Source organism: Amblyomma maculatum, chromosome 2, assembly GCF_055883805.1.
Source record: "Amblyomma maculatum isolate TAMU_Amacu chromosome 2, ASM5588380v1, whole genome shotgun sequence".
NCBI lineage: Eukaryota > Metazoa > Arthropoda > Arachnida > Ixodida > Ixodidae > Amblyomma > Amblyomma maculatum.
Window position 1 is genome coordinate 182,303,651 of NC_139345.1, and position 26,172 is coordinate 182,329,822.

Below are 26,172 nucleotides of genomic sequence, written 5' to 3' on the forward strand. Positions count from 1 at the left end.
TAACGGACTCCTTGGTCACTTGGTTTCAGCCGCACCGTTTGTGCGCTTCTTGGCACGTCTCCTTCTCGTGGCCGTACGTGGAGCAGCGGCCACAACATGCCGAGGTGCAGGAGGCATCCAAATAGCCCTTTGCGCCACGCTTGAAGCACACTCTTCATCCCGCGAAATTTCAGCATCGCATGGTGCCCAGCAACAGTGATTAAGTTGGGTGGTGCCGGCAGCATGTCGATTTTCACCAGCCTCACTCCGTTACGCCCATTCAATTCAATTCAAATCATTTTATTACAACATCTAAATAAAAGCCTGTTTTCCCCTTGAAAAGGGGTCGGTAACAGCGCAGACCTTACCATACAGGCTTAGAGCGGTGGCGAGAAAGTCGTCGCTCACTGACGGAAGTAGACGGAACACAGCCACGTAAACAAATGGAGCAGTTATTTGCCCCAGTGGTACTTGCTTTCCTTCGACGAGGATTGTGCCCTCCGGTACTACCTTAGTTGCTTGAGCAATCGACGAGAAGGCAGGTAGAACTTGGAACTGCCGGCTTCCCACCCCGACGACCACCTCGTGTGCGTCAATCAGGGGCGTAGATACGTACCGCGAAGGCGACGCGCTTGTCCAGTCAGTTTAGGTTTTGAGACTGCTTTCACTTACGTTTATGCGGTGGTCGGGAAATATGAAATATTATTTCCGATAAAGAAGACTGCCTTAATACCAACCTCGCCAACTCCGAGGCGTACGTTACGTTTAAGCGGCAGTTTTGTTGAACCTATTTTTGTTTATCGAGATTATACTGTATCATACGTTGACATCCATTTTAGATTTGAGTAATTCCTTAGAGACAACAAATAGTTGACTACTGCTGCTGCTGTGTAAGAAAGCGACGGACTAGAGAGCGGCTGCATCAGACGGCTCCTTTTTAGAAGTGCAAACATCTGCATAAATAATACGGCGTTTTTGTAAGCGCTCCAACGACCAAAATTGTATGTTACTGGTTGTTTCGGAGCGCAACTTTGGAGTTTCAGAGACTTTTGAACCCAGTGAAATAAACGGATCAAAAACGAGCAGCCGGCTGTTGCAGCATATCTCTCCGAAACAGCCAACAAATTACGCCGGCCAGCTAATCCCGCATTCTGTGCCGTGAACGAGAAAAGATGTTCAAGACAGTGGAGCAACAATAGCTTGAGTTATAAAAGCCTGCAATTACAACCCAAGCACGAGGAATATTCCACACCGAGATCACGTATCGGGTTCATAATATCTAGTCAACCCAATTTCACGCAGACCCCAGAAAGACAACAGTGTGAACGTTTTAGGAACTTTAATTAGTTTTGCGGAAATTACTATCACTTAGTTCTATTTCTGATACCCATGTCTCTCTTGCTGCACTACACACAAGCAGCAGTAATTCCTCAGACTGTTGGCATTATTTTCAACGGTAAACAAGCGAGTCATAAGACGTTACAAAAGCCAGACAGTTCTGTATTGCACTGCGTGTGCCGCAGAGCCAGCACAGCTCTGGGCGGCCAGTCTTTCTCACAGCTTTGCCAGCTGTGCTTTCGTTTGCGTAGTGAAGCCAAATGGCATGGCTGAACACTGAACGTCCGCCTGCTTGTAGGCGTTGTAGTAGCGTATCGTTCGTTGTGGCTCCATCTCGTATCTCTCGAGGATGAACGTGTAGGGCGGCGCGATGGATTGCCGCAACTGGCTCAGAATCAGGAACACCTGCATTCAAAGAAAGTTGAATAAAAGGCCATCCTTAACCCCAATCTTTGACACTGCCTTTAAAGTTGATTCGGAAAGCAACCATTACGTTCTGCTAGTGAACTCAATCTCCCGTCGTTTTTTTTTTTGCTTGCATAGTACTCTCTAATAAGCCTCCGTGGTGGCGCAGTGGTTACGGCGCTCGCCTACTGTTCCCAAGGACGCGGGATCGAATCCTGGCCTCGGCGGCCACTTTTCCGGGAAGGCAAAAAGCAAGGCGTCCGTGTGCTGCGCGATGTCAGTGCACCTTAAAGAACCCTAGGTGGTCGAAATTTCCGGAGTCCTCCACTACGGCATAGCCTGAATCGCTTTGGGACGTTAAACCCTACAAACCAAACCAGTAGTCTCTAATAAAATGTGCCACACGAGCTGTGTAATACAATTCTGAGAATAATCAATCTATATAGTAATACGGTGTCTATGCACCACCTGCCACAAACCTGTTTCCGACGACGAACAGTCTTTGAAAACTATAGTTTCATGACTGCACAAGGCGCTCAGATCCCTGGGCCTCTCATGTAGTCAAGAGGATCTCGCATACGTTGAAAGCCGTTTAGCTCATCAACTCAGTAACATGTGGCAGTTATTGAAGAATTAACTTTGATGTTTACAAAAAAAATCGAATTGTCACTCCATCTTTCCACCTCGTAACTGTGCCGGGCATCTCTCTTGAACACAATTACTCTATACGAAAATATTGGCTATAAAAGTCGGGCTGAAATATGATGTTGCATTCTTTTCCAGTATTTATGGAGCCGCAGAACGAACTTTACGTGTAAAATCAGGCGTGTTTATCAGAAATCGAATATTTATCAACTGTGGTGGTTTTCCAGGTGTCACAGCAGTCCGAAATCTTCCCTGAAGGATAGTAAAGGTAATGCTGTGTTTTTATATAAAGCTCAATACTTCACTACTGGAATGTGACCAACCTTCACGGCAAATGTTTTTTCCACTTCGAAGAAAACGTCCTCGGTGAGGGTATCATCACCCGCAAAGCGTCTCGTCATCAATGAGTAGTGGAGGCTCTGAACAAAGCCCGGAACCAAGGCGCATATCTGCGAAGACGAGAGACATGACGCATTGTATGACTTGTCGCTTCAACACTCGGCTCCTGTATCGAGTTATGGTGTTGCGGCCCGTTTAAAGGGAGGTTTACCAGTACAGGGACCGTTATTAGAGCCCCATTTCCCATTTAGTGGTGCCAATGTCTCGGCGTAGCACGTCTGCAGCAATGCGCTGCATTGACTGGTCTCGGTAATCAGCTATTGGCCTTACTGCAATGACGTTACAAGGTATTAAGAACTTACCCGCTGGGCTGCTTCATCCCAACGTATACACTTTTTATAGGATACAAAATAATTTTTTGTTGCAGTTAAAGATTTTTTGTAGAAAAAGTTAAAAACACGATACAAACTATGCACTATATATAGATACTCCATATCCAGAGCACTGAACATTTGTATTTATTAAACTACGCAGTTAGAAAGTACAAAGCTATTTTTTAAAGTAAAGGTAGGGGTTGGGAAGGAGGTCAGCACGTGCCTCTTAGACCATGAAGCTGCCGGGCGACACAGGCCAGTGCCACGGATCGGGATTGAATGTCCGGGCCGCCGCTGGTTTTTGTTTGATTCGATTTGTCAAGGGACGGATCAGACTTGACTTATCTGGCAAGTAGATGAGTCCAACTAGGACAAATTATATGGTTTATTGATGATATTTCACCACAGAAGCGATAGGTTGAGATAACGTCTCAATTAAGGAATTCGGAAATATTGTACGGGTTAGGCGATGTATCAGTTTGAAGTTCGCCGGCTCATTAGGGCCTTGAGGGGAACGAGAAGGCACACACGATCACCCGAGGGCTCACTTTCCGGACGATCGCCGTTGTGGCGCCCCCTCCCCGCGAGAAACCCCTCCCTTCGGGTGACGAAATCACAACGTTCCCTGAAATCATTTCTCATTTTAAGCTCGGTCGTAGGACCTATCCAGCAGGACATAAACAGCTCGGCAGACAAGAAATCAGGTGGAGGAAAGTTTGAACCAGGGTGTTTGCAAGCCCTCACTTGTACAGTAAATTGCATCTGGAAGTCTTTAATCCCAGCTGTACTCACTGCAATAGCATAGCAGATCTAGCCCACATGGTCTAAACCTGCACGTTCTATAACGATCCGAATAGAAATGTATAATCCTGGGAGACCTTATTACTTAGTCACGAAGCACATGAGCAACGCAAAGTATTTTGTCTCTCCCTAACCACCGCACAAGTCCCAAGGGATCCGGCTGAAGGTTAAGGGAATGAATGGGGTTTAGGCTAAAGCCCTCTTTCCGTCATTCTTGACGGGTGTGCATATAGGTTATTTCTCTCTCTCTCTCTCCACACCACCTGCGGCTCTGTGGAGAGTGATCTTTGTAGTGGTGGGTATGTTCTGCCGATCCTGCATCGTGCAATGTAATCTTTATTTGAGATGACCGGCTCTCCGAAACGCTACAGGTCCAACACGATATCCACAGCTCCGCCTATTTCTACTCGAGCGCATGTGTGGGCTGTCTTGTTGCCTTGGTCCCCCGCGTGCGTCGGTACCCAGATTAGGTTGATTTCTCTTAATTGTTCACTTGGATCAAGGTTCAGGAGTACGATGCAAATATATACCGCATAGAATAACTGCCTGGGGGGCGAGTTGGTGCATGATGGAATTGAACGGCGGCGCAACACGGAAACGGACACAGACAAGAAGGGGACACCACATGCGCACGTGGTGTCCCCACATGCGCATGTGGTGTCCCCTTCTTGTCTGTGTCCGTTTCCGTGTTGCGCCGCCGTTCAATTCCATATACCGCATATTTGAGTCGCTCACTATGAGGACGACTCTGATGTAGACTAAAACGGCTTCATTCGCGGCAAGGAAATTCGAGGTTGTGATGTTTTCTGACATAATCAACCTTCACGGGGTGGACTTGTTTTCGTCTGAGCGAAGACAAGCCCACTTGTCGAAATGTTGGCTCGGCTTGAGAACTGAGGCTGTGCCTCTTCCCTCGTTCAGTGCTCTTTCACACTTTTAAGAGGACATCTGAACCGCGCCGTACGACAAGGGAGGAACAAGAGATTGAAAATAGAAATAGAGAAAGAGCTGCCACACTGTATGGCTCCGTAACATCTTCTACCGCCTGGATATTTGACATCACGCCATCCGCACCAGCGTTCATCTAGCGATCCTCCTCGTAAACGCCGTTTAGGGTGGTACAAACGACGCGAGCGGGGTCCACATTTTTGGGCCAGACACACTGTATGGTCGGTTGGTTGGTTTGTGGGGTTTAACGTCCCAAAGCGACTCAGGCTATGAGAGACGCCGTAGTGGAGGACTCCGGAAATTTCGACCACCTGGGGTTCTTTAACGTGCACTGACATCGCACAGCACACGGGCGCCTTGCTTTTCGCCTCCATCGAAAAGCGGCCGCCGAGGCCGGGATTCGATCCCGCATCCTTGGGAACAGTAGTCGAGCGCCGTAAGCGGCTAAAATTAGGGCGCCGTCATCATTTTAATTACAATTCTTTAAAGAAAAAAATTATTTGGTTTACAGCAGAATGCAGAAGATAACGGTAATGCTCAACAGCCGGGAAAGGAAAAGCAGTTTAATATAGGTATCGAAGCACTGGAAGTGGTAGGCGAATATGTCTACTTAGGAAATGTAGTGACCGCAGATGAGAACCACAAACGGGAAATAACAAGGAGAATAAAATTCGGATGGAGTGCATTTGGAAGGTACACAAACATTACGACTAGCAGCTTACCGTTATCACTCAAGAGGAAAGTGTACAACAGCTGCATCCTACACCTACTGACCTATGGGGCTGAAACATCAAGGTTAACGAAAAGGGTTCTACTGAAATCGTGAACAACGCAGAGTCTCATGGAACAGAAAATTGTTGGAGTAACATTATAGGTAAGAAGCGTGCAAAGTGTATCAGAGAAATAACTCACGTTACTGATATTCTAGTCGACATTAAGAAGACTGACCATATGGCAGGACATGTAGTTCGAAGAGAGGAAAACCGATGGCCTTAAGAGTAAGCTATCGGATTCCAAAAGAAGGTAAGCGTAGCAGGGGGTTGCAGAAAATGAGGTGGGTGGATGAGGTTAAGAAATGCACCGGGTTGAAATGGATGCAGCTATCACAGCACCAGGTTAATTGGAAGAAAATGGGGAGAGGCCATCGCCCTGCAGTGGGCATAGTCCCGCTAATGGTGATGATGAATACGGTTTACAGAAAAATAAAGAAAGGCACAGTACCTGTCAGAGCCTTTCTGTGGACACCTTCACGACGCCATTAAACTGATTTATTTATAGGAAGGGAAAGGCACGGTAACTGTCTCACTTGATTTCTGTTGACACCGCAACCGCGCCGTAAGGGAAGGGAGGAAGATTAGAGTGAAAGTGGAAAGAGAGAAAGGGGAGCCGTATTGGAGGGCTACGGAGTAATTTGGACCACCTGGGGGACCACCCGGCGCCATTAAAACTGATTTATTTATAGGAAGGGAAAGGCGCGGTAACTGTCTCATGTTTTCTGTGGACACCGCCACCGCGCCGTAAGGAAAGGGAGTTAAGGTGGGAGTGAAGGTGGAAAGAGAGAAAGAGGAACCGTAGTGGAGGGCTACGGAGTAATTTCGACCACCTGGGGATCTTTAACGTGCGCTGACATCGCACAGCACACGACGCCTCTTCGTTTCGCCTCCATCGAAACGCAGCCGCCGAGTTCGGGTTGGAGCCCGGGCACTCCGGCACAGTAGTCGGGCGTCTTACCACTGCACCACCCCGGCGGGGCTCCATTAGGAAACAAAGGTGGTAGTGAATGTAGAAAGAGAGAATGAGGGCCCGTAGTGGAGGGCTACGGCGTTATTCCGACCACCCGGGGATCTTTATTGCGCAGCGACATCGCACGGCACACGAAAGGCTTCTTGTTTCGCCCCCATTGAAATGCAGCACCCGGCGGTTTGGCTCGATTCCAGGTAATCCGGCACAGTAGTCGGGTATCCTAATCACTGCGCCACCGCGGCGGGGCAATTTAAAATCGTAGATTGATTTATAGGAAGTGAAAGACGCAATGCCACACTTTTGAGTGGACACCTCAACCAAGCCATGACAGAAGGGAGGAAGACGGAGGTGTTAGAAAAAAAAAGCTATAGCAGTGGAAGGCTGCCGTATACTTTTGCCCACGTGGGGATATTTACCTTACATTACATAACACACCAAAAGGAGGCTTTTCCGTTTCTCTTTCAAAGCACGGCTGCCGCTGTCGGGTTCAAACGCCGGTATTGATGACCTGATGTAAGTACTAGGTAAAGATACGCATTAAATTTCCTGTTGGATGAGTAGCAGTTCATCTCGATGTAGGACTTTTAGCGCAAATCAAGCACAACAGAGAGGAGACACAAGGACAAGTCCTAGCCCTTCTGTGTAAAGATAGCCAGTTTGATAAGTTATTCGCTTATCCCGAAACAAGGCAAGAATAAGTGTCGCTTACGTTGAGCCTGCGAGGTTACTTGGAAATTCGTCCTCTACCGAAGAATATGCACTTTATTTGCATTCATACAGTCGAGTAGAAAGAGCCAAAGCCCTACACAAGCAATACCAGTTCAAACACGAAACGGTCTATGTGATGAAGCGCAACACAGGAACCGCAATGCCTTCACGATTCTCACTAACTTACCAAGGTCAGCAGCTCACGGCCGGTTCGGTCATTACCAACAATCCCGAGGAAGCGGAGAGGGCTGGAATCGCCCTAGCTATGAGCTCAAACTCAGCTCTTCCTATAAATAGCCACTCGAAAACTGCAACAAGGAATTACTGCAAAAGTAGACTTTCTGCCTGCCTCTCAGATGACTCACCGTCCCGGCCAGCTAATCTGGACGCCAGCACATTCCTTTTTTCCGGGCAATGAGGCTGCCCACATTCTGCCCGTGGACTCGTCAGCCGGGCGACGGGACAACTCCTTATGAGGTCGGCGAGAGACTGTAAGGTTTCCTATCAAGAAGTTGCACTACACTTCCGCCAAATACGTATAATATACCCTCCGAGACACATATCTCTCGCAACGACAAAGGAGGGCTTCAGGCGAAAATTACAGACGCATTCCTTTCCACCCGCCGGGCTGGGTCAGTGGTTCAGGCGCTCGGCTACTGCTCCCAAGGGCGCGGGATCAAATTCCGGCCTCGGCGGCCGCCTTTCCTTTCGGGCAAAGCGCAAAGCGCCCGCGTGCTGTGCGATGTCAGCGCACGTTAAAGAACCCCAGGTGGTCGAAATTTTCAGAGTCCTCCACTACGGCGTCTCTCATAGCCTCAGTCGCTTCGGGACATTAAACACCACAAACCAACCAACCAGTCATTCCTTTCGAAATTCAGTCATCAAAGTCAATGCATGCCCCGCATTATACGCCCCTCACTCTCATGCCTCCAGAGGGCCAATGTACGCCACATAATATTGGCATGCCCATGAGACCCCCCTCCTCGAGATCTGCAGCTCATCAGCTGCGAGCAATGCGAGGCGCTAAGCTTAGTTTGGATCCGCTAATCCAACTGCGGGCCATCTAGTGTGCAACCCAGGTCCCCAGAGGTCAATGGCTGCTGGCCACAGCGGAAGCCTACGCCTTAGACTTGCTCAACTAGTAAACGCTCATCCTCCTTCTCTAGAGACCTCTACTGTGGCAGCTTCTTTCAACCCTCCTGCTTTGCTTCCCTTACGGCACGGGTCGTGTCCACCCACTCAAAAGGTGACAGGTAGTGCACCTTTCTTCCATTCGTACTCCTAAACATAGAAAGAGTGACAGTTTACCACAGCTCCCGAATTCATTCCTAAGCATTTATTTTGTGGAGCTTACCATTTCGAGCGGCTTAGGCACTGATAAATGCAGTAGCGGAGGCTTCAGAAATTTGGACCACCCGTGGACTGACAACGCACAACACATGGAGGCATTCCTTTTCGCCTCCGCTGAAAATCGGCCGCACCGGTCCGGATTCGAACCCGCATCCTTGGCCGACGCAGTCGGATGCTCTAACTAATGCACCACCATGGCAGGGAGATGCAAAATAATAATTTAAACCAGTATTCTGCCTTATATCAATAGTTATTGCTCGATACTCTGTTCACCAGCGTTGAACCCTTCTAGTTTCTAACTTCTCAAGTGCATATCTGGCAATGCTCCCGAAAGTTTTCACGCGCAGTGTATTTTCTCATTGCGCCCACAAACCGCCGCCAAACCCTGGTTTTGGAGGAAGTTTTCAAGAAGTCAAGCCTTTCGAACCAAATAGTTTGGAGGCGCTCCCATGCGATGCGATAGCCACCGGAACTAGAGACCTGAATCGTGTTCGACAAGGTAGATGGCACATACGCTACAGTGCATCATCATCATCATCATACTGGGCGTCGTGGTAGAGTCGAAATGGGTGGTGAGAATACATTTATTTTCACCTGTCAAGGAGTTAGAGGCTGATGAAGACTTGAGTCTTGACAGCAGTCATCTTCCTTTCCCTTCAGCAGGCTGGAATTCCCTGGACTTCATCCATGTCTAGGGGCAGATGTTTGACTTTCATTTGGTCTCTTTACTTGCTGATCGTTGATGTCTCTCAGGACTCTATTTGCTGTATGGATCATTGTCGTTAGGACATAACAGCACCATGTGAATCATGTCTGCAATTTCGTTAGTGTTTACATATCGGCTCCTGGATCGTCTGATGCCATTTCCTCAGTGCCAGTGGGAAGAGAAAAACAAATGACACCACCACCTTTGCAGGTGTTCGACTGAGCACGTTGCATTGGTTCGCTATTTTTGGCTTCTCGTTCCACGCGCAAAGCATTCAGTACGAATCGACGAAGTGGCGTCCTTATGCGAGCCCCTGTTCCACAGCCACGGTCCTCTGAAGGTCCGCAACGAAGTGGAGCCCCCCTCGGCAACCACTACTTCTGCCACCATGGTCCTCCGACGATAGCCCTGCATTACGTTTTGAGAAACGTCGTCGGTGTGAGTCCGTCACACATGCTGCATCTCAACCTACTGGTACTGCTGTGATCCATACCCATACTCAATCTGTTACCGCCACTCAGAACGCTATGCGTAGAGCAGATGGGTAGAACTTTTAACAGCAATGATGGTTGTAACGAATTAGCGCTGAGGGGGAGGGCAGAAGAGTTCAGGATCTCGCTAGAGAATAGGTATTCAGCTCTAACTGAGGATTGCGACATTACCCTAGAGTCAAGGAACAATAATTTCAGAGATATCATTACTGAGTGCGCGGTAGGAGTAGGCGGTAGGATAGTTAAGAGGATACCGGTAAGCTGTCTAAGGAGACGAAAGATTTGATTAAGAAACGCCAGAGTATGAAAGCTTCCAATCGAACAGACCAGGTCGAATTGGCCGATATACCAAAGCTAATCAATAAGCGCAAGGTGGCCGATGTAAGGAAGTATAACATGGAGACAATTGAGCATGCTGTAAAGAACGGGGGAAGCCTTAGAGCGGTAAAGAAGAAATTGCGCATAGGCAAAAACCGAGATGTACGCGATAAGGGACAAGGCGGGCAACGTCGTTACTAATATGGAAAAGATAGTCAAAGTAGCCGAGGAGTTCTATACAGATCTCTACAGTAGCCAAAGTAGTAAGGACCGTAATGAGATTGGCGGCAGGGAAAAACAGTCAGACGTTCCACCAGTGACGAAGGGCGAGGTCAAGAAAGCACTAGAAACTATGAAAAGGGGGAAATCAGCTGGAGAGGATCAGATAACTACAGATTTGCTGAAGGACGGGGCGATATCGTGCTAGAACCACTGGCCACCCTATATACGCAGTGCCTAGTGTCATCGACGGTACCGGAATCATGGAAGAATGCAAACATCATCCTCATTCACAAGAAAGGGGACTCTAAGGACCTTAAAAATTACAGACCAATCAGCATTACTGTCTGTTACGTATATGGTATTTACTAAGGTAATCGCTAATAGAATCAGATCAACCTTAGACTGCAATCAAGCAAAGGATCAAGCAGGGTTTCGGAAACGGTACTCTACTATCGATCATATCCATACCATCAATCAGGTGATAGAAAAATGCTCGGAATATACCAGCCCTTATACATAGCATTCATTGATTACAAAAAAGCATTTGACTCAGTTGAAACCTCGGCAGTGATGCAGGCATTGCGAATCAGGAGGTAGACGAGCCGTACGTGAAAGTGCTGGAAGATATATATAGTGGCTGCACAGCAACCATAGTTCTGCATAAAGAAAGTAACAAAATTCCATAACGAAAGGTGGTTAGGCAAGGAGACACAATCTCCCCAGCACTATTCACAGCTTGTTCAGAGGAAGTATTCAGAGACTTGGAATGGGAACAGTTAGGAATAAGGGTAGATGGAAAATACCTCAGTAATCTGCGATTTGCTGATGACATTGCCTTGCTAAGCAACTCGGGGGATGAACTGCAAATAATGATTGATGACCTAGACAGGAAAAGTAGAAAGCTAGGCTTGAAAATCAATATGCAGAAGACTAAGGTAACGTTCAACAGCCTCGGAAGAAACAGCAGTTTACATTAGGTAGCGAAATACTGGTAGTAGTTGAATATGTCTACTTAGGACAGGTAGTAACCGCAGATCCGTACCACGAAAAGGAAATAACAAGAAGAATAAGATTGGGATGGAGCGCATTTGGCAAGCACTCGCAGATTATGACTAGCAGCTTACCGATATCGCTCAAGTGGAAAGTATACAACAGTTGCATATTGCCTGTACTCACCTATGGGGCTGAAACATGGAGGCTAACCAAGAGAGTTCTACTTAAGTTGAGGACAACCCAGAGGGCTATGGAACGACAAATGGCAGGGGTAACATTAAGAGATAGATAGCGTGCAGAGTGGGTCAGAGAAATAACTCAAGTTACCGACATTCTAGTAGAAATAAGAAGAAATGGACCTGGGCAGGACATGTGCGAAGAGAGGATAACCGATGGTCGTTGAGGGTGACGAACTGGATTCCAAGGGAAGGAAAGCGTAGCAGGGGGCGGCAGAAAGTTAGGTGGGCGAATGAGATTAAGAAGTTCGCAGGGGTCAAGTGGATGCAGCTAGCGGAGAGGCCTTCGCCCTGCAGTGGGTATAATCAGGCGGCGGCGGCGGCGGCGGCTGCTGCTGCTGCTGCTGCTGCTGCTGCTGCTGCTGCTGCTGCTGCTGCTGCTGCTGCTGCTGCTGCTGCTGCTGCTGCTGCTGCTGCTGCTGCTGCTGCTGCTGCTGCTGCTGCTGCTGCTGCTGCTGCTGCTGCTGCTGCTGCTGCTGCTGCTGCTGCTGCTGCTGCTGCTGCTGCTGCTGCTGCTGCTGCTGCTGCTGCTGCTGCTGCTGCTGCTGCTGCTGCTGCTGCTGCTGCTGCTGCTGCTGCTGCTGCTGCTGCTGCTGCTGCTGCTGCTGCTGCTGCTGCTGCTGCTGCTGCTGCTGCTGCTGCTGCTGCTGCTGCTGCTGCTGCTGCTGCTGCTGCTGCTGCTGCTGCTGCTGCTGCTGCTGCTGCTGCTGCTGCTGCTGCTGCTGCTGCTGCTGCTGCTGCTGCTGCTGCTGCTGCTGCTGCTGCTGCTGCTGCTGCTGCTGCTGCTGCTGCTGCTGCTGCTGCTGCTGCTGCTGCTGCTGCTGCTGCTGCTGCTGCTGCTGCTGCTGCTGCTGCTGCTGCTGCTGCTGCTGCTGCTGCTGCTGCTGCTGCTGCTGCTGCTGCTGCTGCTGCTGCTGCTGCTGCTGCTGCTGCTGCTGCTGCTGCTGCTGCTGCTGCTGCTGCTGCTGCTGCTGCTGCTGCTGCTGCTGCTGCTGCTGCTGCTGCTGCTGCTGCTGCTGCTGCTGCTGCTGCTGCTGCTGCTGCTGCTGCTGCTGCTGCTGCTGCTGCTGCTGCTGCTGCTGCTGCTGCTGCTGCTGCTGCTGCTGCTGCTGCTGCTGCTGCTGCTGCTGCTGCTGCTGCTGCTGCTGCTGCTGCTGCTGCTGCTGCTGCTGCTGCTGCTGCTGCTGCTGCTGCTGCTGCTGCTGCTGCTGCTGCTGCTGCTGCTGCTGCTGCTGCTGCTGCTGCTGCTGCTGCTGCTGCTGCTGCTGCTGCTGCTGCTGCTGCTGCTGCTGCTGCTGCTGCTGCTGCTGCTGCTGCTGCTGCTGCTGCTGCTGCTGCTGCTGCTGCTGCTGCTGCTGCTGCTGCTGCTGCTGCTGCTGCTGCTGCTGCTGCTGCTGCTGCTGCTGCTGCTGCTGCTGCTGCTGCTGCTGCTGCTGCTGCTGCTGCTGCTGCTGCTGCTGCTGCTGCTGCTGCTGCTGCTGCTGCTGCTGCTGCTGCTGCTGCTGCTGCTGCTGCTGCTGCTGCTGCTGCTGCTGCTGCTGCTGCTGCTGCTGCTGCTGCTGCTGCTGCTGCTGCTGCTGCTGCTGCTGCTGCTGCTGCTGCTGCTGCTGCTGCTGCTGCTGCTGCTGCTGCTGCTGCTGCTGCTGCTGCTGCTGCTGCTGCTGCTGCTGCTGCTGCTGCTGCTGCTGCTGCTGCTGCTGCTGCTGCTGCTGCTGCTGCTGCTGCTGCTGCTGCTGCTGCTGCTGCTGATGATGATGATGATGATGATGATGATGATGATGGATGTAACTGGCCAAAGCTCGGCACTCGTCTGGATGGCATATATTCAACCTTTGGATGGAAGAGGCAATTTGCAGATACGTGAGTAGTATGAGTTAAATTCCTAAAAACCCTGTCTGCTACTTTTTCCATATAACTTCTTTTGCACTGAGACCTTTGCCTGCTTGAGGTAGTGTCTGTCTTCCTAATCTGTAGTGACAGAATATGTTTATAAGGTTTGAGGTTCTCGTTCTGACGGGCTCTCTGCTCGATAGGAACCCACTGGACCCCGGTGTGTGCATCCTCGGGACAATGCGTGCGCCGTCTCATTTCCACACAGGCCCTCATCGGATGGAGCCCAGACGTGGTTGTTTAGCGCTGCCAGTGGCTTTTCTGGCATCCAGATTTTAACTGATTCGGCAGGTACCCTGGCTTCGTTGTGCTTTCAGATAACCGATTGGGAATTGGTTATAACCACCCTCATATTCTGTTCAATTTATGTCAGCGTCAGCGCAACGGCCACCTCCTCAGCCACTGTTGCGTTCCTATATCAGATGCTGCAGCACGAGGCTCGATCCCCGCCCTCCGTCGATGCTATGGCTACGAAACCTTCTCTGCGTTCGTATTCCGCAGCGTCCGTGGAAACCAGGATCTCTCTGTTGGGTGGGTTTTTATGTTAAGCTTTCGCTCTCTCATTTCGTCTGCACTTATGCGGTATTGAGTGCATGATCTTTGGGAGTGGTAGTATCCTGATTTTTTCCTTATGTCTGTTGGGATATTTTCTGCGAGTCTGATAACAATCTTGATGGCTTCCCTGATTTGGATTTCAATCATGTCCTTTACTGAAAAGCATTGGCTACCTCATGCGATCGGTCGATGATTGGTTCCGCCATCGGACAACCATAAGGCTGCGTCGTGCGCAGAAGCCCATATGTGGCCTTAACATTTCATGACTCCTTTCCCAAGCGTTTCATTTCGAAATAGTCAAGCATAAGGCCAAGGGAAATGTGCCCATTCAAACCCGGTGGGTGCCTAGCGGCCCCAGAGATCGGACCTGCTACCTCCCTAATGCGATGTGGTTGGTCTATTACAAGACCACCGCCTGCTCAATCATGTGTGACCTCATGCTTTTTCCAACGCCACGCGACCATGCCCCTTCCCACCGCTAAATTACCACTATACTATTGATCGGCCTTGTAAACTCCACATGGAAATGTGTGTGTGTGTGTGTGTGTGTGTGTGTGTGTGTGTGTGTGTGTGTGTGTGTGTGTGTGTGTGTGTGTGTGTGTGTGTGTGTGTGTGTGTGTGTGTGTGTGTGTGTGTGTGTGTGTGTGTGTGTGTGTGTGTGTGTGTGTGTGTGTGTGTGTGTGTGTGTGTGTGTGTGTGTGTGTGTGTGTGTGTGTGTGTGTGTGTGTGTGTGTGTGTGTGTGTGTGTGTGTGTGTGTGTGTGTGTGTGTGTGTGTGTGTGTGTGTGTGTGTGTGTGTGTGTGTGTGTGTGTGTGTGTGTGTGTGTGTCGCCACTTTCAATCGCCATTTCTGGCAAAATTGTGTTCCCCTCTCTGCAGGGTTCTGAATGGTGCCTGACGAATCGGCATCACATGACGCACACGATTGTTTTAGCTGAATCTTTAACGTGTGGAGAGATTTGCACAGACCATTTTTAGTCCTCGAAATCGTGATGGGATTCCACCTTAGGGGGCTGTAGTGATCGAGCCTCTGGTCAGAGAGAGTTGTGGGTGGAACCAAACGAATCGTTGTTCTGTGATGTACACGTTGGTATTATAAATAAGCACCAATCAATAGTTTATATAAAACCCAGTGTAAAAACTCTTAACCGTACGCCTGCGGCAGTCGAGCACTTTGTTGCATCATATCTGTGTTCTTACCATTTGACTGTATCCTAAGACCCCTCATATTAACCTTGTCTACCGAGAGTATTTTGTTTCGGGCTCAAGATACCATCGGCCACTTCTCTTGATCCTGTACACCCTTTGCGTTTTATATCCCATCACCTCTACAGAGGCTTCTTTTATTGCCGCAAGAATGTCTGTTCTCCATGGTTTTCAGTCCATGGTCTCGTCTTGGACATAAAGGTGCTCCCTGAATAGACGTCATATTATTGCTGCGATCTTTCTGAGATTTCAGTGCGGGCGATGAGGCACCTACAATGATCTCAATAAATTTGTGGTCGATTTCTAATTCCTTCTTCATGCTAGACCACTTGGCAGTGATTTGGCATTCAATTGGTGTTAAGTGAGGGTTTGCTTCTCTACTCACGCTACTACTCTGTCCTGTTCGTTTGACGTCATTGATTACTACTCTGTCCTGTTCGTTTGACGTCATTGATTAAGGTTGTCATTGTGTAGAATGCTACTCCAGAGTTGCCTGCCCTTGATCGGCGTAATTTTGTGCCCCCATACGGTGGGATACGCTTTGAAGTCTCCTACAATTACGATGGCGGTTTTGCCCGTGACCTATTACTTTTTGCGAATAGCCGGTCTAATAAATAATTATAATAATAATTGATTCACAACAAGGGAAAGGCGCAGTATCTGTCACACTTGCTCTGTGGACAACTGAACCGCGCGTAAGGGAAGAGATGAGGGTGGGAGTGAAAGTGGAAAGAGAGAAAGGGGAGCCGTAGTGGAGGGCTACGGAGGAATTTCGACCACCTGGGGTTCGAACCAGACCGCGGCGGCTGCGTTTCGATGGAGGCGAAACGAAGTGGCGTCCGTGTGCTGGGGAGGGATAGGCAGCGCAGCGCGGAACGATCGGACGCGTGGCGTACTGGCTCCGTCAATTTTCGGCTGGAACCGCAGAAATCTGGATCTGACTCCTGCGAAACTTGCGCATCTGCATCTGTGAAGGCAGCGCGATCCTGGAGACACCGATCATATCCAGGTACGCTCAATTTTCGGCCATTTAGAGCAAATCTGCGCATAACCACGTAGCGGATGAGCTAAGCCTAACGGCTGCGGCTCCCCCGCCGCTGGTTGCGGAGACGCCCGCTAGCCACCCAATCAACATGGCTCAGCACGAGCAACGCGGCTACGACCCCACGACTCTGTCATGGTCGTCTGTCCCTATAAGCCAGCCAGAGGACGGCCAATCCACCATTTCGGCGGAACAAGCTGCCCTTTTTCAAGTCGTCGAGAACCGGCGACTTCGCCGGCAAAACGCACGAGGAGCGGCCAAGTCAAAGACTCCTCTGAACAATGCAGACACGGGAGACGCTCGCGCTCCGTCTTCGAAAACTCGACAAAATTCATCCCCACTCTCCAAGTGGACGCCGAAACCAACCGTCAGGATGAATTCTGACGACTACGTGATCGTGATCAAGCCAAGTACTACGGTCGACCTCAAGACAGCGTTTCAACAGGGGGAGCTCGGCGCTGCCATTTCTCAATACATTGGTAGGCAGCACATGAACGCCATCACCATTTCTCCCAATTGGGAACAAAACATCATCGTCTGTGGCACGCAGAACGCCGAGGTAGTTCAGAAGCTGCTCACGGACTTCAAAGTTAACACCAGCAAAGGACCGCTTCCGCTTCACGGACACCTCAAGCTCACCGGTGATGTGTGTCGCGGAGTGATTACTGTGCACAACCTAGAAACCAGTGACTCTTTGAAACATAGTGTGCAGTGGCGTGGTGGAGAACTCGTCCATGTGCGCAAGCTGGGGAACTCCAACGTAGCTGTGCTCACTTTCGCGGGACGTAACGTTCCGCGGCACGTGCACTACAACGCAGAACTGACTCCCGTAAGGGGTTACAAGAAGACAGTGCCAGCGTGCTACCGTTGTGGCAGCCTGGGTCACCGGGCGGACAATTGTCCCACTCCAGTGAATGAAAGATGCGGACTTTGTGGCCAAAACGTGGGGGCTGGTACTGAGGGGATGGCCCCCCACGAATGCAATCCAGTGTGTATAATCTGCGGGGGACTGCACCTCACCAGCTCCCGCGAATGCACGGGAAAATTCATCAGGCCTCAACAGACAAGGCCCAAGACATCGGGCCCCCCCGCCAAACAGAAACGCCAACAGGAGACGCAAAACCGCGGCGGAACGCCACCAAATAGCAAGACAGCGGGATCAACTGGATCAACGCCACCACCCGGAGACGCGGAGTTCCCAGCTCTAAAGCCTCCTCCTGGCGGCGCCGCCTGCAAACAATCCAAGGTAGGCAGCTGGGCAAGGGTCGCCTCCTCTTCTTCTTCCCCTCCCCCCCTCACCAGCACCGCCGAGACGCAGGAACTTAAACGTGAGCTCGCCCTTTTGCGAGCTCAAAACGAAAAACTAGCCAGTGAGCTTAACTCGCTGAAAAATAAAATCACTACGCAACCCTCTTCTAGCGACGAGGAAGAAAACATAACAGACAGGGAGATTCCTAATAATATGGAGAGTCGCTTCGGAACCCTGGAGACTCGGGTCACCGCGATTGAAACGCAGTTGGCTGATCTTCCCAAAATTATCCATGACACAATTGCGCGTCAGCTGGACAATGTCATCACACAGGTGACACAAGCTGTAACTCACATTATCCAAAAATGGATACAGGAAAATCCTCGCGTTCTTAAACGCATGGGTGCAATGAGGGACGTTAACCGACCTTCAAAATTTAACAGAGTCATTCCCGAAGAGTCTGACTTTTCTGAAGACTCCTGCATGTCTGCGCCGGGCACTAGCAGACTGGGAGGTCTTAACAACGTAATCCCGCCCTCCGTATCCGAACATGGCCCCCAGCCCTAAGTCGAGAGCCAGAACAACTCAGCCGCTTACACTAACGCAGTGGAATTGCAGAGGTCTCAAGAACAGCAAGAAGCGGGATGAACTCCGCCTCTACCTTGAGACTTCTGAATTCCTCGTGGCCGCGGTTGCCCTTCAGGAACCCGGCGCAGGCGTCAAGCTCACAAACTACACTACATTTCAGCACAACCCGCAGACATGTATACTTGTTCACAAGCAATATACTGCACAGGAAGTCACACTCCCCACAACACCACCGTTCGCGTACACGATGGTGTCAGTACTGCCCCTAAGGCGGTCTGACCCACCTGTACACATTCTAAACATTTATTGTCCCCCGAAACTTAAAAATGTTACGTTAAGCGAAATTTTCACGCAAGCTATGCAGGTAGCGGGAAAGGACCCACTTCTGATTGTCGGTGATTTTAATGCTCACAGCAGGCTCTGGGGGTATCCCCGGGAGAACACACGTGGGAGGAAGCTTGCGGAACTTCTCTCTACACTCGGACTCACCCTCCACACCGACCCCACCAACCCAACACGTGTAGGAAATTCGATTCAACGCGACACTTGCCCGGACCTCACATTTACACGCAACATACGCCATGCCGATTGGCTGAACACAGAGGAAACTCTTGGTAGTGATCACTGTATAATCTACACAACCATCTACACGCGTCCACTGAAACGCCCACAAACACAAGCTTGTGTCCCGAACTGGACAAAATTCCGCACCTCTCTGTCTATCGTAGACCCCCTCCAGTCGGGATATGACACCTGGTACAAATCACTCATGTCTGCACTGAAACAACACGAAAGGCAGATACAGCTCACGGAAACGCAAACGGACGTAGACAACTACCTCCTACATCTTTGGGAGGCCCGCCGCAGCCTCACCAAAAGATGGAAAAAACAGAAACATAACAAACGCCTCAAAAAACGCATCCTCGAACTCACACATCAAGCCGCGGAATATGCTGCTCAGCTAGCCGACACTAACTGGGTAGACAGGTGCAACACGGCTGCGCGCCAGATGTCTGGTCGTAATACGTGGCGCCTATTCCGCGCGCTCATCGATCCAACACAAACACGCACGGAAACCCAACGCCACTTACATAAAGTCATGCACAACTTTACAGGAACGACAACACAGCTAGCGCACACACTCAGGGATCGATACCTGTGCACCACCAAGGACCCCCGGGCGGTCGCCTACTCGTATGCAGGCAAAGAGAACACGGAGCTGGACACTCCGTTCCAGCTCCACGACCTCCGGGCGGCCTTAAGCAAGATGAAGCGCGGCACTGCACCCGGGCGCGACAAGGTTACGGTCAAGCTTTTGGCCAACCTTTCCGATGCAGCATATGTTGTGCTTCTAAAATACATCAATAGTATTTGGGACGGAGACACTCCTCTCCCTCTCGATTGGAAGTCGGCTCTCGTCACCTTTATCCCGAAAACCGGCAAACCTATTGATGTGGAGAACCTTCGCCCCATCTCTCTCACGTCTTGTGTCGGCAAGCTGATGGAGACAATGGTGCGCGACAGACTCTCCGAATTTCTTGAAACACAGCACATTTTCGCGGACACCATGTTCGGTTTCCGCCCTCAAAAATCAGCACAGGATATACTCCTTCAGCTCCACCACGACATATTAGATCCTGTCGAATGCCCCCATAATGACAAGGTGGTCCTGGCCTTGCACCTTAAAGGCGCATTTGACAATGTGAAGCACGAAGTAATCCTCGATCACCTCAGTCACACCAACTGTGGTAACAAAACTTTCAATTACATAAAACAATTTCTTACAGACCGCCAAGCCTACATACGCATACAAGATGCGGAACACGGGCCATACACCATCGGCTCGAGGGGAACACCTCAAGGCGCTGTCTTGTCTCCCCTCCTCTTCAATTTAGCCATGCTTCATCTTCCCTCCAAATTGGCTTCTCTTCCCGGGATACATCACGCACTTTACGCGGATGATATCACAATCTGGGCCACGCAAGGTAACCTGGGCCACATGGAGTCCTGCCTGCAGGCAGCGGCGACCGTAGTCGACGACTACGCGACCTACTGCGGACTCCAGTGCGCCCCAGCTAAATCTGAATTTGTGCACGTACGTCCATCCCCTCGAGACACAACTCAGCTTCGCATCAGTCTTCCCTCGGGACCGATCCGGGAGGCCAAAGAGATCCGCGTCCTTGGCCTCTTCATACACCATCAACGCAGAGTTGACACCACTCTGGCCAAACTTCGCATGGTGGGAGACCAGGTGGGCCGTATGGTCCGCCGGGTCTCCAACAAGCGGGGCGGATTACGAAGCAAGGATGCACTGCGGGTTGCCCATGCTTTTGTAACGAGCAGAATCCTCTACTCGACACCCTACTTGTACCTGCGTAAACACGATGAGGATCAATTGGAGGCCATCCACCGGAAAGTCATCAAGCGGGCTCTCGACCTTCCGGTCAGCACATCCAACCAGAGACTTCTGGCTCTGGGCGTGGTGAACACGTTCCGGGAGCTACGAGAAGCCCACTTACTAAGCCAATACACGCGTCTTACACAGACCACGTCCGGTCGCCGCCTCTTGGACCGGCTACACATCAAACACGATTACCACATTGAGGAAAGGGTGAGAGTGCCAGAACTCTGGAGACGCGCCCTCCAGGTCCGACCCCTTCCCCGCAACATGTCCAAAGACGACCATAACGGTCGTCGCCAGGCGCGCGCGGAAGCGTTGGAGCGATACTATGGTCACCAGCAACACGTGTATTATGTGGATGTTGCCGGCCCTTACCATGGGGGGTGGTATACGGCTGCAGTCGTACACAACACAAACACGGTTAACGGGCTAACTTTCAAAGCCTACAGCACAACTCAAGCGGAGGAGATTGCTATCGCTCTGGCTCTCAGTATTCCCAATTCGAAACACATCATCACCGACTCGCGAGGGGCCTGTCGGAATTATAGGCTGGGATGGGCTCCCCCGCTTGCCCGGCGTATATTGCAATCTAGCTGCCGATACATAGACCCAACTCCGCATAATCTCATTTGGGCACCCGGTCACCAGGGACTCAGGGGAAACGAACAGGCCGATCAGGCCGCCCGCGCACTCTCTCCCCAGGCTATCTCCTTGTCCTTGGAAGCCTACTCCCAATCAGACAATCTGGCCCTTACATTCAAAGACATCACCGATTACTACAAGGAGGAGCACAGGCGCTACCCGGCCCCTTGTAAGGGACTGGATCGCGCTGACGAGCGCCTCCTCATCAAAATTTTTACCAATACAGTACTGTGCCCGGCGGTGCTTAAACATTTCAACCCGTCCTTTGATGGTGCGTGCCAGTACTGTGGGAAGGTGGCTGACACCTTTCACATGGTCTGGGCGTGCCAGTCAAACCCATCCATTCCCCCCAACCCCAATCCAACTAGAGAGGACTGGGAGGCGGCCCTGCTCGGCTGTCAAGAACTCAAGGCTCAAAAGGCCTTGGTTCAACGGACGCGGGCGGCGTTGCTTGCCAATGGGGCCCCGGAATAGGGGCTCCACCTAGTATTGTGAGGGGGAGACCGATACGTCTCTAACCCAAACACCTCTGTAATCATTTAATTGTTATTTATAAATGTTTTAACCACCACCACCGTGTGCTGTGCGATGTCAGCGCACGTTAAAGATCCCCAGGTGGTCGAAATTACTCCGTAGCCCTCCACTACGGCTCCTCTTTCTCTCTTTCCACTTTCATTCCCACCTTCCTCCCTTCCCTTACGGCGCGGTTCGGGTGTCCACAGAGCAAGTGTGACAGTTACTGCGCCTTTCCCTTCCTGTGAACCAATTTAACTTTAACGTGCGCTGACATCGCACAGCACACGGACGCCGCTTCGTTTCGCCTCTATCGAAACGCAGCCGCCCTGGTCGGTTTCGAACCCGGGAACCGGCACAGTAGTCGGGCGTCTTACCACTGCACCACCCCGGCGGGGCAGCCGGTCTAAGCCGCAATCGTTTCTCGGTTTTCGACAACGATACACGTTCAAGACATATAGGCTTTTATCTCTCCGTTGTCGCGGTAGCATTTCAGAGTGCGTTGTAATTGGACGTGTCCTGTCTCGTGATAGAGCGCAGTAATGTTCAGTCTGACGAGGTTGGCAACATGCAGATGCCGAGAAAATGATAGAGGCCTTAGTGTGTATGACATACGTTGTGTTAGTTGACATATTTTCAAAAGTTTTAATATTGTAGCCGAAGAAGGGGAACTGCGAGCGTTTTTGAATAAAGACAAAGCTGTAGCCGGTGGTCTTTTCGGCGTTTCTGGGGCTCCCCACCGTCACGCTTGGTCCTGCTGCTGTCCTGCTGACATGCGGTCGCTTGGTGCTTCCTTTCCTTAGACTAGGACGAGACAATATAATGAATGCGAAAACAGATGCCCAGGTTTTGATTTTCGGCCACAGGCACTTTGTCTGGCTAGTTAAAATAAGATAAACATTTGACACCAATTAAGATTCACTTCACGAGCTTTAGGTCACGCTCCTCCGCGGGACCGCCCGCTTCACGGGAAGACTGCTTTTTCTCGCTGCTCTTCGGCAAAGAAAATTATGCAAGTGCTCCATAAGCAGGGAATACAAAATTTTGCTCCGGGTGGCAGCCTTCGGAGTAGTGTTTTCGCTGTATAAATAATTCAATACTGAATAGATGTATACTGAACAATGCCAACAACCCATTTCGCAATATGAATGAAAGAAAATAAGTTTTCTTGTTGCATACAAGTTACTGCATTATCGCAAGGCCATATGACTACTTCCGAAGAAAGTCAATCACGTTTCTACGCACTAGAAATAAATGAACTGAAGCGAGACACACATATCGCCATCTCTGGCCGATGTCGCATCATAGAGCCTAGAAAACACGAGTCGTTCGCTTGGAAACAAACCACGGCGCCTTTTCTTCGTCATGTAGCCGCCGCGGGGTTCACTTCAAAGGCGGAGTGTTGTTCAAATACCGTTCTCCCAGAAACAATTACGTCTACATCTACCTAACAAAGATCAAGATAAGCAAAAAGAGACAGAAAACTGAAGATTATTCTGAGCTTAAATCGCATGGAGATTTAAGCCCAGAGTGGATGAAACTCACTCACATGCGTAACGTTTAAAGGGATATCCGCGCAGGCGCTGTTCGTCGCGTAGTTGATGACTGTGTTCTCCGGACAGCGCCTCGCCATCAGTGTCATGGATACGGCCACAGCCCGACGGTCTGTCACAGCTATAAGAGGTGCAACCAGGTCTTTCTCGATCACGGAACTCTGCAAATAGAGGGTCTTCTTCACTGGCGCACAGACGAAAGATAGCACAGGCTCTTTTTCCTATTCCATAAATCACACCTCGTTAAAAGCTTTCACGCATGCGCAAAGAACGACGCCTGTGTGCATTAAGATGTGAAAACGGTGCCCAGTTTTATTTTTCCACACAAAAGCTATTGCGCACGTTCACAGAAACCGACACGTTGACAACTTTTTTCATCCTGCGTTAGCGGGCGCAAATGCAACCTGCAAATGAAAGCGGATATGAGCGTTTAGTGTCGTTGTTGCACACTACGATCAGTAAGCGGTGAGAGTTCTGGTCTCAACTACCGTAATAGATTCTTGTATTAGGAGCCCATTGCCGGGGCATTCAATGAAATCTAAGTGTGCAGAATTGCCAAATTAGGTGATCGCCATGTCAAGAATGTGCGCATTTTGCTGACGTGTTCAACGATTTGCCAGTGACAAAAATGAATGTATAGAAGGTAATTATTTTACCGCGGTTGGAATTTAGTTAGCAGGCTGCGCGCTCGATTACCCGCTCTCTGTGCGCACAATAGCCTCTAGGTACATATACGAGTTCGAGTATCCCAAAACTCACCAAGTTCTCTTCGCCTAATTTCTTCGAGTAAAAGTTGTCCATGTATGGGTGGGTAAATGTGTTGCTGATTCCGGATACTCGGTACACAAAAGTGACAGACGGCTTTCTGCAGAGAGAAAGTTGACGAATGGAACAAAGTTACATCATTGGCGACTCGAAATATCAAAAAAGTGTGCTTGCTTGTGTGAGTGTGTGTACATGGGCGTGAGAGTGCGTGCTAGTGCGTTACTGCGTGCGTGCATTTCTAGTTTATGTTCGTTGGCACAGACGACTGGCCATTTGCAGCGTTATCTACTTCTTCGTTATGTTACACACCAAGTCACAAAATATCTTTATTGCCAGCTGGGCCATCAGAGGAAATGAAAGGTAGTGACGAGCACTCTTTTCTGTACTCGAATTATGAGAAAGCAGGCCAATATATTGAAAAGGGGAGGCTTCGTCTGCACCTATGCAATACAATAGTCTATAAAGCAAATTAATCGCATCTCTGTGCCGAAAACGTGGCACGAAGGCGGCCAGTAATTTTTCATCTTGTCTATTTAGGTTTTTATACCAAGCGCAGGCTTTAATATTGTCATTCTCTATATATCCTATGCTGCTGATACAGCTACCCACCCTATGATATAAGCATGGGCGCAGCTAATAGCAGGAGTGCACGTTGCGCTTTCCACGCTTATAATGTTGCGTCTCGAAGGGCACGCGCGAAGACATACGTAAACATGGGAGGCCCGATTCCGTGCAACAGTTGACCCTAGGGACGGACCAAAAGCGTCGGTTCTCGTTATCGCTACTATAGGCTGGACGTGAGTCTACTCTTCAAGTTTTTTTTTCACTAACACAGTTTAGCCATGCCTGTACTCATACCTGGCCACATCCAGCATCAGGGTCCTCAGCGCCTGGCGGTTTCCTGTGAACCGGTCGTACCGGATGAGGCCGTGATAAGATTGAATTTCATCAGACAAAACCTGTGCAAAGAAGCAGAATCAGACAGATGATTTTCTACGGCATGTCACTCCCTCAGCCATGTTCAGATGTAGGCTACTAACGCAAACTGTAACACAAAAACGGTTGCATTATTGTTAACGATATCTTTAATTATTGCTAAGCGCCACTGTCCATATATACATATTAGATAATGAAAGAATAGCTCTAACACGATGAAGTCGGAAGCTCCCAGCCTACATTCAAATTCATTTGAGAGACATATTTATGCCCCCCCCCCCCCCCCCCCACACACACACCGATCATGCGACCGGCTTATGGGCTTGGCATTGCTAGGCTTGTTTGTTTTCCGATAAAAAGTGCTCGTTGATTGCTAATGCATGGATTCCTAACATTTACAGTTTCTGACTATCAACTTGCTCTCATGAGGTTCGTGCCTTAGGTCTGAAGCGATATGCGTCTTAGTGTACCTTCTTCCCAGAGGTTACACTAAACGGAGTTAAACGTACCATTTTTCAAATTTACCTTACAAAATACTTTACGGTGCCCCTCGAACATCTGCGATATCATGCGAAATGAACGACTCTTAAAACTTCCAAATATGTGTTCATTTCAGGGCACCGACGTGTAAAAGCAGTCTAGCTATGCATGGTAGGAAATTCGACAAACCCTGGTAAATCGAATATCCACTGCGGCTCGCACTTCGATATGCGCGAACGTGAGAGGCATTCTGCTGGTTCTCTACCAAAGGGCCCATCTGAGTCCATCACAGCGCTGTCGGTTCTTTCATTGTGTAACAGTAATTCTGCACCAAAAAGAGTGCATCGCGATAAAAATGAGACGGGCACAATTCCGTATGACCAGCCATGGTGACATGCGATATTGCCGCGAACTATTCAAAACTTTATTTGTTCTTTTTAGACAGCCGCCGACGCGCAGCCTTATCACAGCGATTCCAGTGGACGGATCGCTTCTCTGTTAGCCCAGCTGGGGTAGGGCAGTGGTTACGACTTGACTACTCTTCCCAAGGATGCGGTATCGAATCCCGGCCTCGGCGGCCGGTTTTACAATGGAGGCGAAAAGCAAGGCGCCAATCTGTTGTGCGATAGTCCTCCAACAAAGCGTCTCTCATAGCCTGATTCGATTTGGGGTGTTAAACCGCACAGACCAAACCAAACCAAACAAGCTTCTGTATTCTTCGTCTGTTATTGTTTCGTCTGTTAATGCTGGTTATCGC

General features: G+C 50.0%; 1 protein-coding gene across 1 annotated transcript in view; it reads right to left on the bottom strand.

Annotated features, from left to right (window-relative positions):
• Nucleotides 1–1,314: 1,314 nt before the first annotated feature.
• Nucleotides 1,315–26,172, bottom strand: part of LOC146200551 (uncharacterized) — a 30,367-nt gene continuing 5,509 nt past the window's right edge. The window contains exons 3-6 of the mRNA XM_084592394.1: nucleotides 24,858–24,958; nucleotides 23,994–24,099; nucleotides 2,691–2,816; nucleotides 1,315–1,722 (exon numbers count right to left, since the gene is read on the bottom strand). Of these exons, the coding sequence (XP_084448520.1) occupies nucleotides 1,534–1,722; nucleotides 2,691–2,816; nucleotides 23,994–24,099; nucleotides 24,858–24,958 (522 nt within the window). The 3' untranslated portion in view covers nucleotides 1,315–1,533. The remainder of the gene's footprint in view (nucleotides 1,723–2,690; nucleotides 2,817–23,993; nucleotides 24,100–24,857; nucleotides 24,959–26,172) is intronic.